This window comes from Trachurus japonicus, chromosome 12, assembly GCF_045865225.1.
Source record: "Trachurus japonicus isolate A0001 chromosome 12, Traja_1.0".
In the NCBI taxonomy this organism is placed as follows: domain Eukaryota; kingdom Metazoa; phylum Chordata; class Actinopteri; order Carangiformes; family Carangidae; genus Trachurus; species Trachurus japonicus.
Window position 1 is genome coordinate 1149954 of NC_140918.1, and position 16686 is coordinate 1166639.

At 37.3% G+C, this 16686-nt stretch overlaps 1 protein-coding gene across 1 annotated transcript in view; it reads left to right on the top strand.

Moving 5' to 3' along the window:
• Window positions 1–1977: 1977 nt before the first annotated feature.
• gnsb (glucosamine (N-acetyl)-6-sulfatase (Sanfilippo disease IIID), b) overlaps window positions 1978–16686 on the top strand; it is a 23687-nt gene continuing 8978 nt past the window's right edge. Inside the window, exons 1-7 of the mRNA XM_085792518.1 lie at window positions 1978–2220; window positions 4783–4842; window positions 7552–7755; window positions 11499–11564; window positions 11727–11825; window positions 14553–14720; window positions 15904–15986. Of these exons, the coding sequence (XP_085648644.1) occupies window positions 1993–2220; window positions 4783–4842; window positions 7552–7755; window positions 11499–11564; window positions 11727–11825; window positions 14553–14720; window positions 15904–15986 (908 nt within the window). The 5' untranslated portion in view covers window positions 1978–1992. The remainder of the gene's footprint in view (window positions 2221–4782; window positions 4843–7551; window positions 7756–11498; window positions 11565–11726; window positions 11826–14552; window positions 14721–15903; window positions 15987–16686) is intronic.

Consider the following 16686-nt stretch of genomic DNA (forward strand, 5'->3'; position numbering starts at 1 on the left):
GATGAAGATGATGTGATTGGTTCAGATGAGACTGAGGTCGTTTATACAAACTGTGTTTTCACTGTTTGTCCAGCAGAGAGCACCGACACCTTTATTTATCTGCTGTCAAATCTCCACAGGAGCTGAAGTTTAACAAAATGTTGTGTTTTTTTTCATTATGACTTTTTATATATGACTGAATATTATATAATACAATAGACTTATATTTTATATCAAATATTACAATAATCAAACTATTCTACAATAATAATACAAAAGATAAACGTATGGTTCATCATATTATTCCATCTATATATGTTATGATATGATATATAAGCCTGACTAAGCCATGATGTTATCATCATCCAAATGTGTATTTATTATGTATGTATTTATGTATGTACATTTATTATGTGTATAGAATGTGTTCTACCCCATGTGGTTTTGTATTTTATTCCATTCTTGCTCTTTTTAAAGGTCGCCTTGTACAATCTGGCAGTATGTGTTTTTATTTACTAATGTTTATTAATGTGCATTGTCCCTTTTCAAATAAACTAAACTAACTAAATATGATATTAAATTATATGATATGATGATATGTTATATAAAAACAAATCATTTCAGACCCATGTTATACTTTAATGGCATGGTGTCATAGTTTCCATAGGAACTCATAGCCTACATACACAACTAAAGTACATATCCACCATTCATTATTTTCACTGTGTAAATGGAAATTTTATGTACGTAGGCTCCAAAGGGCAGGGCCGTTGTCTAGGGGAGAAAGGTGATGATAACTCTAGGGGCCCAGCGCCCAGTAGGGCTCACAGAAAAAAAACTTTGTATGACTGATTTATTCTGCATAAGACCCTGACTAATACTCATAGTAATGCTGCATTAGCATCAAAACAAAGTAGGCTAAATAAAAAATGATAATACATACGTAGTCTAAGAAAACAAAGTGGAAAAGTCAGGGGGTAGGGGCCCACTTTAGTATTCTTGTAGGGGGCCCAGAATTCCTAGCAACGGCCCTGCCAAAGGGTAGGCTAAGCATACTTTTGGTTGCATGTAGGCCTATTACTGACCAAACTATGTATTTTGTCAGTCTCTCCTTTTTTTAATCGACTAAATGAATAAACTAAACTAAACTAAACTACACTAAAACCTAAACTAAACTAAACTAAACATATCATATCATATCCTCTGGTGTGTTCAACAGTTATAAGTCAACAACAGTTCAACAGTTAGAAAACAAAGTGGGGCAGGGGCAGGGGCCCACTTTAGTATTCTTTAAGGGACCCAGAATTCCTAGCAACGGCCCTGCCAAAGGGTAAGCATACAATAATAAGCTATTGCTTCCTTTTGGTTCCATGTATTAGGCTACTCTCCAAACTGCATTTTGTCAGTCTCTCCTTTTTTTAATCGACTAAATGAATAAACTAAACTAAACTAAACTATACTAAACTAAAACCTAAACTAAACTAAACTAAAACCTAAACTAAACTAAACTATACTAAACTAAAACCTAAACTAAACTAAACTAGACTAAACTAAAACCTAAACTAAACTAAAACCTAAACTAAACTAAACTAAAACCTAAACTAAACTAAACTAGCCTATACTAAAACCTAAACTACACTAAACTAAACTAAAACCTAAACTAAACTAAACTAAACTTAACTAAAACATAAACTAAACTAAACTAAACCTATCATATCATATCCTATCATACCCACCCTGTGTGTTGAACAGTGTGTGTGTGTTTCAGTGTAAAGTCCAATGTGAACAACGTGTCCTCGCGCCTCTCTCCTCCCCCTCAGTCATATGACCAACACTTGACTCCACTTCCTCAAAGTCTCCGCAGCTCGGTGTGTTTGTCCTGCTGCAACACACTCACTCACACACTCACACACTCACACACCCCCACGGACACACACACTCTTCCAGCCCAGGAAACCAGACCGAGCCTAACGCAGCGGCCTGTTCGGAGTCTGAAGCCGCGGTCCGGAGCTGATGGAGGATCAGAGGAGCAGAACCAGGACCAGGACTGAGACCAGGACCAGGATCGAGACCGGAGCGACGAGGAGCCACCACCACCACCACCATGCTGCCTTCACGGTCCCCTCGGTGCTCTCGGTGCTGCTGCTGTTCACCTGCAGCGCCAGGTGTGCGGACGCAGCCAGACCCAGTAACATCGTCCTGATCCTGACCGACGACCAGGACCTGCAGCTGGGGGGGATGGTGAGCTACACACTGTACTGTACTTTACTTTATTAGTTTATTTGGGTGGGACAGTACATATAAAAACATGTAGTCTAGTCTAAATGTGCCGGATTAGGATTATAGCAGCAGCTGCTCATTCCCATCCGGAGTCCCAGAACATCACAACAGTAGCTACAGTGTCAGGAGAACACAGTTATAGCAGCGACATGACAAAGCAGACAACAAGATACAAAACAGGTCAGATGGAACCTAAAGAGTTCACACTGCACCAACTGTCACCTACACACACACACACACACACACACACACACACACACACACACACACACACACACACACACACACACACACACACACACACACACACACACACACACACACACACATTTGAAATATTTATTTATGTCCACATAATAAAGAAGTGCAGTTGACAATGGAAGACGGTCAGTCACAAACACACACCTGAGTTTACTATAGATAGATAGATAGATAGATAGATAGATAGATAGATAGATAGATAGATAGATAGATAGATATTATTGACTCTTATTTTAGCTTCAGTTTGTTCTCAAACAGCTGGAGAGAAAAAAAACAGACTGTTGAACGGACGGACGGATAGATAGATAGATAGATAGATAGATGATAGATAGATAGATAGATAGATAGATAGATAGATAGATAGATGATAGATAGATAGATAGATAGATAGATAGATAGATGATAGATAGATAGATAGATAGATAGATAGATGGATGATAGATAGATAGATAGATAGATAGATAGATAGATAGATAGATAGATAGATAGATAGATGGATGGATGGATGGATGGATGGATGGATGGATGGATGGATAGATAGATGGATAGATGGATAGACAGATAGATAGATAGATAGATAGATAGATAGATAGATATCTATCTATATCTATAGATAGATAGATGGATAGATAGATAGATAGACAGATAGATAGATAGATAGATAGATAGATAGATGCAGTAGATAGATAGATAGATAGATAGATAGATAGATAGATAGATAGATAGATAGATAGATAGATAGATAGATAGATAGATAGATAGATAGATAGATAGATGCAGTAGATAGATAGATGCAGTAGATAGATAGATAGATAGATAGATAGATAGATAGATAGATAGATAGATAGATAGATAGATAGATAGATAGATAGATAGATAGATAGACAGATAGATAGATACTTTAATAATCCTTCACAGGAACTTATGGTAGTTACAGCAGCAGCATTCACATGTCATTCATTGCATCAATAAAAGAAAAGTAAACAGCTCTATCTAGAGAATTTCAGACCTGAATATAAATGAAGCTCTAACTCCCAGTAACCAACAAACCTACAAGTAGAAATGCAAATGCAATACGTAGGCTATAAATAAATATAAATAAATACATCAGAGGTAAAAGACTAAAACTAGTTAATTATTATTTAAAACAACAAGTTCTATTTTAAAAGTAGAGTAAAGTGCTAGAGTGCTGGAGTATTGCACATGAGGCTGAGCTATTGCACATTGAAGAGTTTTATGGCGGCAGGAAAGAGGAAAGACCTGCTCTGCTGAAACACCTCCAGACCTCCTCATTGTTCATCCTATAGAATCTAATGTCGAGGCCTTATTATCAATTATTATCAGACTTTATGGAGTTTCTATCAGCTCATTATCAAACAGGGAGAAACAGAAGCTGCAGAGCGAAGGAGGAGGAGGATGAGACAGAGAGACAGAAAACACTGAATATCATCATCAAGAAAAGCACCAAAAATAATAAAGATTATGACGTCATAGGCTACTGTTTACCTGCTCCCATATGAGTAAAAGTACAGACCATAAACTGGACAAATACTGTACAACATGTAAAGTCTCATAAAAGTAGTCTCGCTCGCCAGACCCTCCTCCAGAGAAGAACATAAAAGAGACGTTCAGAACCAGAGTTAAAGGTTTAAAACATGTTTACGCAATAATATGTGATTAACTTAACAGAATAAATACAATAAAAACAAAGGAATAAGTCATAAAACTGCTCCCATATGAGTAAAAGTACAGACCATAAACTGGACAAATACTGTACAACAAGTAAAGTCTCATAAAAGAGACGTTCAAAACCAGAGTTAAAGGTTTAAAACATGTTTAAGGCACTAATATTTGAGTAAAAGTTACATTACATAAACTGCAGCTCAGACAGGACGATTTTACTATAAAATATTTGCCGTAAAATTTACTACGTCATTCAAACTGGCCTCGTTTAGTGTTGTTATGTTGTATTATTGTCACTTTAGTATTGATTTATGTGAGTCAGAGAGGCAGCAGGTGGATGATGATGAATATCTTTATTAACCAGTTTGTTTTCACAGTGTTTCTGTTTGTTTTGTCCAGATGTGAGATATTTCTCTGTGTTAGTTAGTTGATGTGACGGTTTAGTTAGTTCACAATGCTTATTAATGGTTTTATCATCACACAGGAACTCAGATAGAAACTTTCTGAATCAGGACTTTATCACAGCTTCTGTTTTCTCGCTCTGACTCGACTTCTTCCTCTTGTTTCTCTGCGGTTCAGACGCCGATGAAGAAAACTAAAAGTTTAATCGGAGACGCGGGAGCAACGTTTGTCAACTACGTGAGTAACAAGAACACAAAGTTTAACATTATAAACACAATGATGTGATGAAATACTCGTTGTTCCAGATGAAACCTGAGCTCAGTTAACAGATAATATTACAACATTTTTTAGAAACGTCCACACACACCAACAGTCATGAGACCATGAAGGATCTAAACTCAGGAATCACAAGTCAAACTTATGACACGATGAGTAAAGACAGTCGACTCCTCAAAATATAGTTTCACAATCCACACACTGCACTGCAAAACCTCAACATCTTACCAAGAATATTTGTCTCATTTCTAGTCAAAACAAATCTCATTCTACTTAAAATAAGACTCATCACATTAAAAAGTAGTTTGTTTTTAGACACTTTTTACTTCTTTCAAGCAGATTTTCACTTGAAATAAGTTGAAAAATCTGATAGTGGAGCAAGTTTTTCTTCCTTATTACAAGCACAAAAAACTTGCTTTCACTGTCAGATTTTTCAAGTGAAAATTGGTTTGAAACAAGTGATAATTATCTAAAAACAAGTAAATTTTTAGGTGATGAGTCTTATTTTAAGTGGAAAGAGATTAGTTTTGACTAGAAATGAGACATTTTGACAAGAAATAAGACAAATATTCTTGAGTTTTTGCAGTGTGGAGGAGTGAAGCAGCACACTGCAAAAACTCAAAATCTTTCCAAGAATATTTGTCTTATTTCTAGTCAAAACATTTCTCATTCTACTTAAAATAAGACTCATCACATTAAAAAGCAGCTTGTTTTTAGACACTTTTTACTTCTTTCAAGCAGATTTTCACTAGAAATAATGTGATAATGGGGCAAGTTTTTCTTTCTTATTACAAGCACAAAAGAAACTTGCTTTCACTGGCAGATTTTTCTACTTATTTCAAGTGAAAATGTGTTTGAAACAAGTGAAAATGATCTAAAAACAAGTTAATTTTTAGGTGATGAGTCTTATTTTAAGTAGAAAGAGTTTAGTTTTGACTAGAAATGAGACATTTTGACAAGAAATAAGACAAATATTCTTGAGTTTTTGCAGTGTGGAGGAGTGAAGTAGCAGTCATCAGTGTGGATCATGTGTTAATGTGCTGGTCAGTGACAGGAAGCCTCTGCTCTCTGTAACTGTTGATTCTACAGTTTTTCTCCGTTGTTTTGGCTCATTTTTCGAGACAGAAATGACATTCTCAAAACAACATGGACAAACCTGCAAACCAGTTGGCAAATGTTCACAACAGAATTGTATTTCTCATTCATTTAATCAAATTGCAAATGATTAAGCACAGGTAGCTGCAGTAGCTCAATGTCCAGGTGAATAGATCTTATTGTTTTAAACTGATTGGTTGATTCTCAGTCTAATGGTTGTTCTCTCTAAAACATGTCAGCCTCATTTCATCACAGGCACAATAGTCTGTTCAATTGTCAGAATTAGTCAAGAACATAAAACCATGAATACCTTATATTTATTTACAGACTGTAGGCTACTTATATGTGTTTATATTACAGTATATGATGCTGTAGACATTTTATTTTCACTCTGATGAATGGAAGTTACTTTACGTGTGAATAAAAACGTCTACCTTTCCTTGACAGTAGGAGTGCAATGTGCTACGTCAAACCTTATAGGCTATACTCTTACCATAAAACCCAGTTTTTATTTTATTTTATTTTTCAGTTTTATACACAGTTGTATTCTGTTATCTAGACAATAAAAACGAGTCCAGTAACTACACGGCAAAAACCCCAAATCTTTCCAAGAATATTTGTCTTATTTCTTGTCAAAATGTCTCATTTCTAGTCAAAACTAATCTCTTTCCACTTAAAATAAGACTCATCACCTAAAAATCAACTTGTTTTTAGATCATTTTCACTTGTTTCAAACAAATTTTCGCTTGAAATAAGTAGAAAAATCTGCCAGTGAAAGCAGGTTTTTTTTGTGTTTGTAATAAGGAAGAAAAACTTGCTCCACTGTCAGATTTTTCTACTTATTCAAAGTCGAAAATTTGCTTGAAAGAAGTAAAAAGTGTCTAAAAACAAGCTGCTTTTTAATGTGATGAGTCTTATTTTAAGTATAAGTAGATTTATTTTGACTAGAAATGACATTTTGACCATAAATAAGACAAATATTCTTGGTAAGATTTAGAATGTTTGCAGTGTATCGTGAATGAAGGACTGGGCTCAGACTGAGAGTTGGACATGAGGGATGTTTCAATGCTCCTCTGCCATAGAGACAAAACATCTAAACATGTTGAGCTGCAGTGACACGATGCCAAAGAGACGATGCATTTTGGGGGAAACTGACTATTTCTATGAGAAGGAATTTTAGTTTGACACATGGGTGAACTCTTTTTGAGAGAGAGATGAGCTTTTACCAGTGATCTATGGAGTTGTGCTGAACTGTAACACTGTTTTACCAAATGATCTGAGAGTTTTGAGAATGTCATTTCTGTTTAGAGAAATGAGCCAAACCAATGGAGAGAAACTGTAAAGTATTGTGTTGTTATTGTGTTGTTGTGGAGCTGCATTCACCTGATTTCATGTTTGCATGTGTTGAAACTGGATGACTGACACATCCTGTCATATTTCTTTCACCATCTCTGTTCTCCCGTCCTCGTCTTCCTCTTCTGGCTTCCTCCTCCTCCTCCTCCTCTTCCTCCTCCTGCTCCTCCTCCTCCTCCTCCTCCTCCTCCTCCTCCTCCTCCTCCTCCTCCTCCTCTGTAGTTCACGGTGACTCCTCTGTGCTGTCCGAGCCGCAGCAGCATCCTGACCGGCCGCTACCCCCACAACCACCAGGTGAGGAACAACTCTCTGTCGGGGAACTGCTCCAGCCCCCAGTGGCAGAAAGGACCCGAGGCCGAGGCCTTCCCCGTCTACCTCAGCAAGCAGAAGTACCAGACCTTCTTCGCTGGGAAATACCTCAACCAGGTGAGAAGAACACGTCTGCCCTCACTTTAAATATATACAGGGTATCCGCGGGGTCTTGAATAGTATTAAAAGGTGATAAATCAATTTTGGGAAAATTAAGACCCTTAAAAAGTATTAAAAAGTCTTTTCATGACTTTATAAAGTCTTAAATATTGAAGGTATTTTTTCTGCATTAGCTGTCCAAGAGTTTGAGCCCTAAAAAACATTGTAAAAGTGTGTGAATTTATTCATTTTATTAAAAACCAAAGATGAAACGGTACATAAAGAAGAAAAGAAGATTGTTGTTTTTGTTTTTTGAGAGTGGAGCAATGTTTTTTTAATTTTTTTATTATAAACTTTGCCTTTTATTTATTATCCCAGCCTATTTTGAATTCTGTTGTATCATAGTGGTCTATATAGTCTTTATCACAAACTAAAACTGTTAAGTTAAAAGTGGCACTGATGTAAATGGTTACAGCTTGAAGTGGCGGTGAGGTGTTAAAAAATATTGAAAAGGTCTTGAAAAAGTCTTAAAAAGGTATTAAAATTAACTTCAAGATTCCTGTATAAACCCTGATATAGCTACATCTGTGGAGCTGGTTTATGAAAATAAAGATTAGATTAGATTAGACTTTTTTATTTGCACATCTGAGCAACAGAGTTCAGACCAGACATGGTGAAGCAGCATTTACACTGCAAAAACTCAAACTCTTACCAAGAACATTTGTCTTTTTTCCAGTCGAAACAATCTCATTCTACTTCAAATAAGACTCATCACATTAAAAAGCAGCTTGTTTTTAGACACTTTTTACTTCTTTCAAGCAGATTTTCACTTGAAATAAGTAGAAAAATCTGATAGTGGAGCAAGTTTTTCTTCCTTATTACAAACACAAAAAACTTGCTTTCACTGGCAGATTTTTCTACTTATTTCAAGTGAAAATTAGTTTGAAACAAGTGAAAATGATCTAAAAACAAGTTAATTTTTAGGTGATGAGTCTTATTTAAAGTGGAAAGAGATTAGTTTTGACTAGAAATGAGACATTTTGACAAGAAATAAGACAAATATTCTTGGAAAGATTTGGGGTTTTTGCAGTGTAGCTGTTAGCTATGCTGCTCACAACTGGAACAAACTACCAGCAGACCTGAGATCAGCTCCAACTGTGAGCACTTTTAAATCCAGGTTAAAAACATTTCTCTTTTCACGTGCTTATAGCTGAGCTCTTTTTAACAACTTTAAACTTAATCTATTTTCTTTTCTTCTACTTTTTTAGTCTTCTTTGCTCCTGCTTTTTACTCTGTGTTTTTTGTTTTTATGCTGTTTTTTTTTTAATGTTTTGTCTTTATGTAAAGCACATTGAGTTGCCTTGGTATGAAATGCGCTATACTATAAAGATGCCTTGCTTTGCCATATGAAATAAAACAAATAGGGAGAAAGATACGAAAAAAAAGTGCAGGTGAGGTCAGAAACGCCAAAGGTTTATAGCCTATATGACCTCACCTTGACCTAACAAATAATTTAAACAAAATAAAGGAATAATATTAACATACCTTGTGCGAGGTAGAGAGATAACAAATAAAAAAGAAAAGAAATGAAGATCCCCCAATAGCATTGACTTTTGGGCCACATGTGGCATTTAGCTGGCACCTCTGGCTGAGATGTGGTAGGCTATGGCAAAACATATGAAGGCCAAATCATAACCACATACGCATCGCCATATATTTTCTTCTGGTACACTTATTAAACTGAGGCACTTGGCCCAGATAATAGAATATTCTTTTGGGCCGCATGTGGTATATGATATGGAAAAACACATGAGGGCCACATCCTAACCACTACGGCTTTGCCATACCTTCAAAATTGGAGGGAATATCTCTTCTGGGGCAGTTCTGTAATAGAAGCACCTGGCCCAGATAATAGTTAATACTTTTGAGCCACAGGTGATAAGGGAAGATGATGACAGTAGATTTGCAGCAGTTTCTCACTGACTCACACTTTGCAACACGTCATGTTGTGTCATTGAGAAATGAACGTTGCATGATGATAAAACTAGTCTTATAAAGTAAATAAACACTCCATACAACAAGTTATCAGTGATATTCTGGTGCAAATCAAACTTAAAAGACATAAAAATAGTAAAAACAAAACAAAATACAGTTCAAATAATAAATAGTGGTTATAGCAGCAGCAGCAGTTCATCCTCTGGGACCATGAATGTCCAACAGTTTTAATCCAAACATTGTGTTTTTTCAGTGGTCTCTGAGCTGCTTATTTATTATAATCAAAAAAATAAAGGGAACACTTAAACAACACATTGTAACTCCAAGTATATCACACCCGTGTGAAATCAACCTGGGATGATAATTTTGATTTACATTGATAATTTTTATGTTATTTTGTTCTCAACTCACTTCTACTATATATTGAATAACGATTTGAAACTGCAATATTTCATTCATTGAGATCTAAGATGTGTTGTTTAAGTGTTCCTTTATTTTTTTGAGCAGTGTAGAATAAAATGATATGTTAGTTAGAGGTCGTGGCTCTGCTGGTTTTACAGCAGCAGCACCACAGCTCTGCTCAGACCACCGGGGGCGGGGGCGACCGGGGGCGGGGGTGTTTCTGGTGTTTCTGGTGTCTGAGCTGTTTTAACACCCTCAGCTCTCTGTGCTTCCTGTCACCGTCAGTCTCAGACCTGAATGAATCATTTTTACCAACAGGCCCAGAGACGCTCGTTAGCTCGTTAGCTCGGCCACCGACACGGCTCAGATTAGATGGAGATGTAGCCTAGTGAGGATCTTAGAATATTCTGGTTTTCTGTGATTTACACAGGTAACACAGCTAGTTCTACATGATAACACAACATTTGGACATAATGAAGAGTAATAATAAATGATAATATCTGTGTAGCTCTAAAGTTTAAACAAATGACGTCCACATCACTGTAAACATCATTAGCATGCTGGCTTTCGGTGATTAGCTCATGGCTGTACTTTATGTATACTCTCAGTTTATCAATAAACACCTACAATAACATTCCCATCATGTTAGCATGCCAAACTATGACTTAACAGTGTCAACATTTTATTAGCCTACTGATGTTAGCATTAAAGTAGCTACGGTCAATCAATGTTCTCATGTTTTCTACTTTAACTATTGTTTATTTTTCTTAAATAATAAATCCACAGACCAAACAATTTGGTCTTAACTAATTTCATTACAGTACCATCAACCTCAGCTGCACTATAGTTAATAGGCCTAGATGCTATACTGTTAGCATGCTGGCATTAGCATTTAGCATCATAGAGCTGTGAACTTGGTTGAGTTTGACTTGGACTAGTTTATATTTAGTAAATATGTCTAGCCTATATAAAATAAGTATAAATCACACTAATGACATTCCCAAAATTAGCATGCTCACACAAAGTAGTGAATACTTAAACAACCCTTGTTAGCAGACTGACATTAGCATTTAACGCTAGTAGATAACAGAGCAGTCTGTCTAGTTTTAATCTTAACCTCTTGTAAATCTTGTTTCTACTTTGTATACGTTTAAATACAGTATGTATTTAATTCTATATTCCTTGTAGCTCTAACGTTTTCATTGTGTATTTTGTGATTATTGTCTGTGGACTTTCCCACAATAGATCAATTAAGTGTCATCTGGGTTTGTTCGGTGTTCACTAAGTTAGTTAAAAGACATTTTAATAACCTAATTTAATACGCTAACATGCTAAATTAAGATCTTTATGTCTTCTTGTGTCAGTACGGTAGTAAAGAGGCCGGAGATGTGGCCTATGTTCCTCCTGGCTGGGACCAGTGGAACGGACTGGTGAGTCTAAACACACACACATAAACACACACATAAACACACATAAACACACACATAACCACACATAAACACACATAACCACACACACACACACACACACACACACATAAATACTGTTTTCCCAGGTTCTTCTTGTCACAACAGCTGCTGTTTGATTTGCAGGTGGGGAACTCAAAGTACTACAACTACACACTGTCAGTCAACGGCAAAGAAGAGAAGCACGGGGACAGTTATGAGAAGGATTACCTGACTGACCTCATAGTGAGTATAGTCGACTCGTCTTCACTAGGGCTGGGCCAAAAAATCAATTTTTATATTAATCGCAATTTTTTTCTGGCGATTTTTAAATTTTTTAAATTTTATTTATTTATTTTATTTATTTATTTTTTTGGGGATGACCAATCTTTATTGTACGATCATGTATTCTGTGCCATTACACTCGACAAAGTCAAGACGGCCTGTTGTGTTCGTTTGTTCACAGATATCTATGTGAACAAACGAACACAACAGACAAACTGATGTGATGTGTGTATTGTTTTTTGTAAATATGACTTATGATGTAGGCTATTGTCAAGTGTTTGGTTCAACCTGCTCTTGTTTAAGGAAAGAAAATCACAATAATTACTTGGTAAAATCGAATCGCAATACTTGTTTGATCAGAATCGCAATTTAAATCGAATCGGGACCCAAAAAATCGTTAGAGAATCGAATCGGCACAAAAGCGTATCGGCCCAGCCCGAGTCGTCACGCTGTCTGAGCTCTGGTGGTGAGTTCAATGACTCCACGAGCCCGTCATCATCATCATTATCAGCAGTATTTCACTTCTGCACAGACGTTTATGTAAGAATTTATGGCAAAGAAAAAGACAGAGAGATCTGCTCCAAACTGTGTGAATCAGCTGAGGTGATAGAAACATGAACCCGCCCCGGTGAGTCCGTCAGCACAACGGACGGTTAATCATCAACAGCCGGTGAATGAGACACAGGAGGAAAGACGAGACATGCAGCGACACATTGTTGTTCGGTTTCTGTGTGAGTTTGACTTTTTTCTATCTTTACGAGTTGCTGTGAATTCCCTGAAAACTAAACTTAAGGAGGCGAGTCGACACGTGACCGTTTCTGCTGAACCAGCTGCCGACGTTTTTTCTGCTTTAAATATAGTTTATGAGAACTGAACTTCCCCCTTTTCTACCTGCGCTGAGTCGCTGACAGCTGGGAACTGAGCCGCAGCAGCAGCAGCAGCAGCAGCAGCAGCAGCAGCAGCAGCAGCAGCAGCATCTGCACTTTATCTCAGAAAAACTCTCCCAGTGAAAATAACTCGCATTGTGTTACAGGCTCAAACAAATCCAGTTTATTTTTATTCCCTGTTGCACCTGCATTTGCATAAATTGACAACATCCTGTGTCATAGTAAATAAATACTGTATGTGCAACAGAGGAATTAAATGGAAAGTTCAACATTTTGGCAAATTGGCCCCATCACCATAATCCCTATAGTCATAGCAGTAGGTTCGTTACCTTTAATTGTCGGTGCAAGCTGTTTTTAGAACGGCGGAGCAGAGCCGTGAGCTGCTCAGAGCTACGCTACGGAGGCTCATTATGGGATTTCTTGGTTTCAAACTCATCAAACTCATCAAATACACAATCCAACAACTCCACAACGCTCTGGTGGACAAGTTGTGAGCTGCACATTCACCACGCTATGAGATAATAACACAACGTTACCACACAGAGTTGTTTTAGAGGGAAATTCATGTAAAACCGCTGATGCACGTTGCCTTCAGGGACAGTTTTTCTTTTTTTTTCTTTTCTTTTTATCAGGGAGAAACATACAAAGTCATTTCAGTGCCATTACACTCATACAGAGCAAAACAAAAACATGTATTTGGACAATTGTGTTAACATATTAACCAAGCTATTACTCCCCCAGGGACAGTTTTTCATCAACAGTCTCTGTATTTCTCTCTAAAACAACTCTGTGTGGTAACGTTGTGTTATTATCTCATAGCGTGGTGAATGTGCAGCTCACAACTTGTCCACCAGAGCGTTGTGGAGTTGTTGGATTGTGTATTTGATGAGTCTGATGAGGGAAACCAAGAAATCCCATAATGAGCCTCCGTAGCGTAGCTCGGAGCAGCTCACGGCTCTGCTCCGCCGTTCTAAAAACAGCTTGCACCGACAATTAAAGGTAACGAACCTATGGCAATGTTGAACTATCCCTTAACATCTGCTGCATCTCACTGATCTCAGATCTGTTTCACATGATGACAAATCTAGAAACTACAAAAAAGAAAATAAATAGAGAAACTGATAGTGATGATGATAGAGCTGAGTGTCATCAGGCGGTGGAGCTGCTGGTGTTGACAGACACGTTTAACCCCGTGTGGGACTAACAACATGTTGAGCTGCATCACGTCCTGTGGTGATAATGACTCACAGATGCTGAGAGTTCAGCTTCACACTGCAACAACTCAAGATCTTACCAAGAGTATTTGTCTTATTTCTAGTCAAAATGTCATTTCTAGTCGAAACAAATCTCATTCTACCTAAAATAAGACTCATCACATTAAAAAGTAGCTTGTTTTTAGACATTTTTACTTCTTTCAAGCAGATTTTCACTTGAAATAAGTAGAAAAATCTGATAGTGGAGCAAGTTTTTCTTTCTTATTACAAGCACAAAAAACTTCCTTTTACTCGCAGATTTCAAGTGAAAATTAGTTTGAAACAAGTGAAAATGATCTAAAAACAAGTTCATTTTTAGGTGATGAGTCTTATTTTAAGTGGAAAGAGATTAGTTTTGACTAGAAATGAGACATTTTGACAAGAAATAAGACAAATATTCTTGGAAAGATGTTGAGTTTTTGCAGTGCAGCTTCCTCCTCCTTCACTTCAGTTTCCTTTTACTCAGCGTTGGTGTTTGATTTCTATAATCTGATCCAGGCTCAGTACAGGCCTCATGACTTGCTGCTGTTGTTTTTGTTGTTGCTCAGGTGAACCGGTCCCTCCGTTTCCTAGACGACCGTAGTCCTCAGCATCCCTTCTTCATGATGCTGTCTCCCCCGGCGCCTCACGCGCCCTGGACGGCCGCTCCTCGCTACCAGAACGAGTTCAACAACGTCAAAGCTCCTCGAGACGGCAGCTTCGACAAACCGGGGAAGGTACGGTACAGCACGACTCGAGTCCGAACCCCCGAACCGCATCTCACCGCGTCGTTTAAAGGGATAGTTCACCCAAAATTCAAATTTCACTCATTATCTAGTCACCCTTTCATTCATTCATTTTCATTTTTGATTTATTTCATTCATGGTATGTACATTCTCACATAGTTGCACATATACATTGTGTACACATTTTCACCATGAATGAAAAGGAGCAGGATGAAGGAAACTTATAATACCTGCCCCTCTCTGTTGTTACAAATTTCATTGGCTTACTTCAACATTAATATTATTCTCTGTTTCAAAATATTAAGAATGATGAAACGTAGTAATGACAAAAAAACAAACAAACAAAATAACGTTAGACACCACTCGTCTATCTATCTTTTTCTTTTTTTCCCTTCTTTTTCTCTTTCGCCTTCTTTTTTGTAGATACTTATCTTTTCTTTTTAAAACATTTTCTTAAACTGAGACATACTTGTACAACTTTTCAATTCCTTGCTTTGTGAATGCCATAGCTACTTTTACACCTGCAACAGAAATACACATTTGTTTTAAGCTTAACCTTGCAAATGTCTGTTTAAAATCAAGCTTCAGTCTGTTTTATCCTCTTCCTCCAATTTAAACAAGCTTTGTAAATGTTCTGGTAATGATCTGTTCTTTGCTTTAAACATTAATTTAACCCTCATGTGGACTAAGGGCTGGGAGAAGTTTCAGAGTCCTCCGTGGCTTCTCTGAGTTACAGGGGGTCTCGGCGTAGCAGTGCATGTCCATATAACGGTTGCAAATGGATACCAACTGTCTTCATAACAAAAAGACACACCAAAAAACATCCAGATACCTCCATGCTGCTCGTCTGTAATGTCCGTCTTGTATTGAAGCCCCAATGAGAAATTGTTCCGAAAAAAATTAAATTAGTCTATATTTCAAGCTTGTTTTGTAGCGGAAGCTCCCAGTGTCTCAGTTCACTGCTCTGCCTGTGTCAGTGCAAATCTCTCGTGATTTGCACTGACCGGCGTGCTACGCCGAGACCCCCTGTAACTCAGAGAAGCCACGGAGGACTCTGAAACTTCTCCCAGCCCTTAGTCCACATGAGGGGGAGGAGAAATTTGACTTTTGGGTGAACTATCCCTTTAAGGTCTGATTCCTGCTGCTTTAAAACCAGTGTGTCGTTGTGTTTCAGGACAAACACTGGCTGCTGCGTCAGCCCGTCAACCCCATGTCCAACACCTCGCTCTCCTTCCTGGACAACGCCTACAGGAAACGGTACATAGTAGGCTACATCCCATAAACAGCCCTCCGTCTGTTGCCATGGTAGCGGCGACGCTCTTCAGTGATGCACAGGTGTTAGTCCAGGACGCCGTGACATCACTGCTGGATGTGGGCGTGGTCACAGGGAGAACATTCAGCAGAAGCTTCAAGCATTTTAGATTTTTATTATAGTAAACAGGATCTGAGAATGATAGATAGATAGATAGATAGATAGATAGATAGATAGAGATAGATAGATAGATAGATAGATAGATAGATAGATAGATAGATAGATAGATAGATAGATAGAGATAGATAGAGATAGATAGATAGATAGATAGATAGATAGATAGAGATAGATAGATAGATAGATAGATAGATAGATAGATAGATAGATAGATAGATAGATAGATAGATAGATAGATAGAGATAGATAGATAGATAGATAGATAGATAGATAGATAGATAGATAGATAGATAGATAGATAGATAGAGATAGATAGATAGATAGATAGATAGATAGAGATAGATAGATAGATAGATAGATAGATAGATAGATAGAGATAGATAGATAGAGATAGATAGATAGATAGATAGATAGATAGATAGAGATAGATAGATAGATAGATAGAGATAGATAGATAGATAGATAGATAGATAGATAGATAGATAGATAGATAGATAGATAGATAGATAGATAGAGATAGATAGAGAT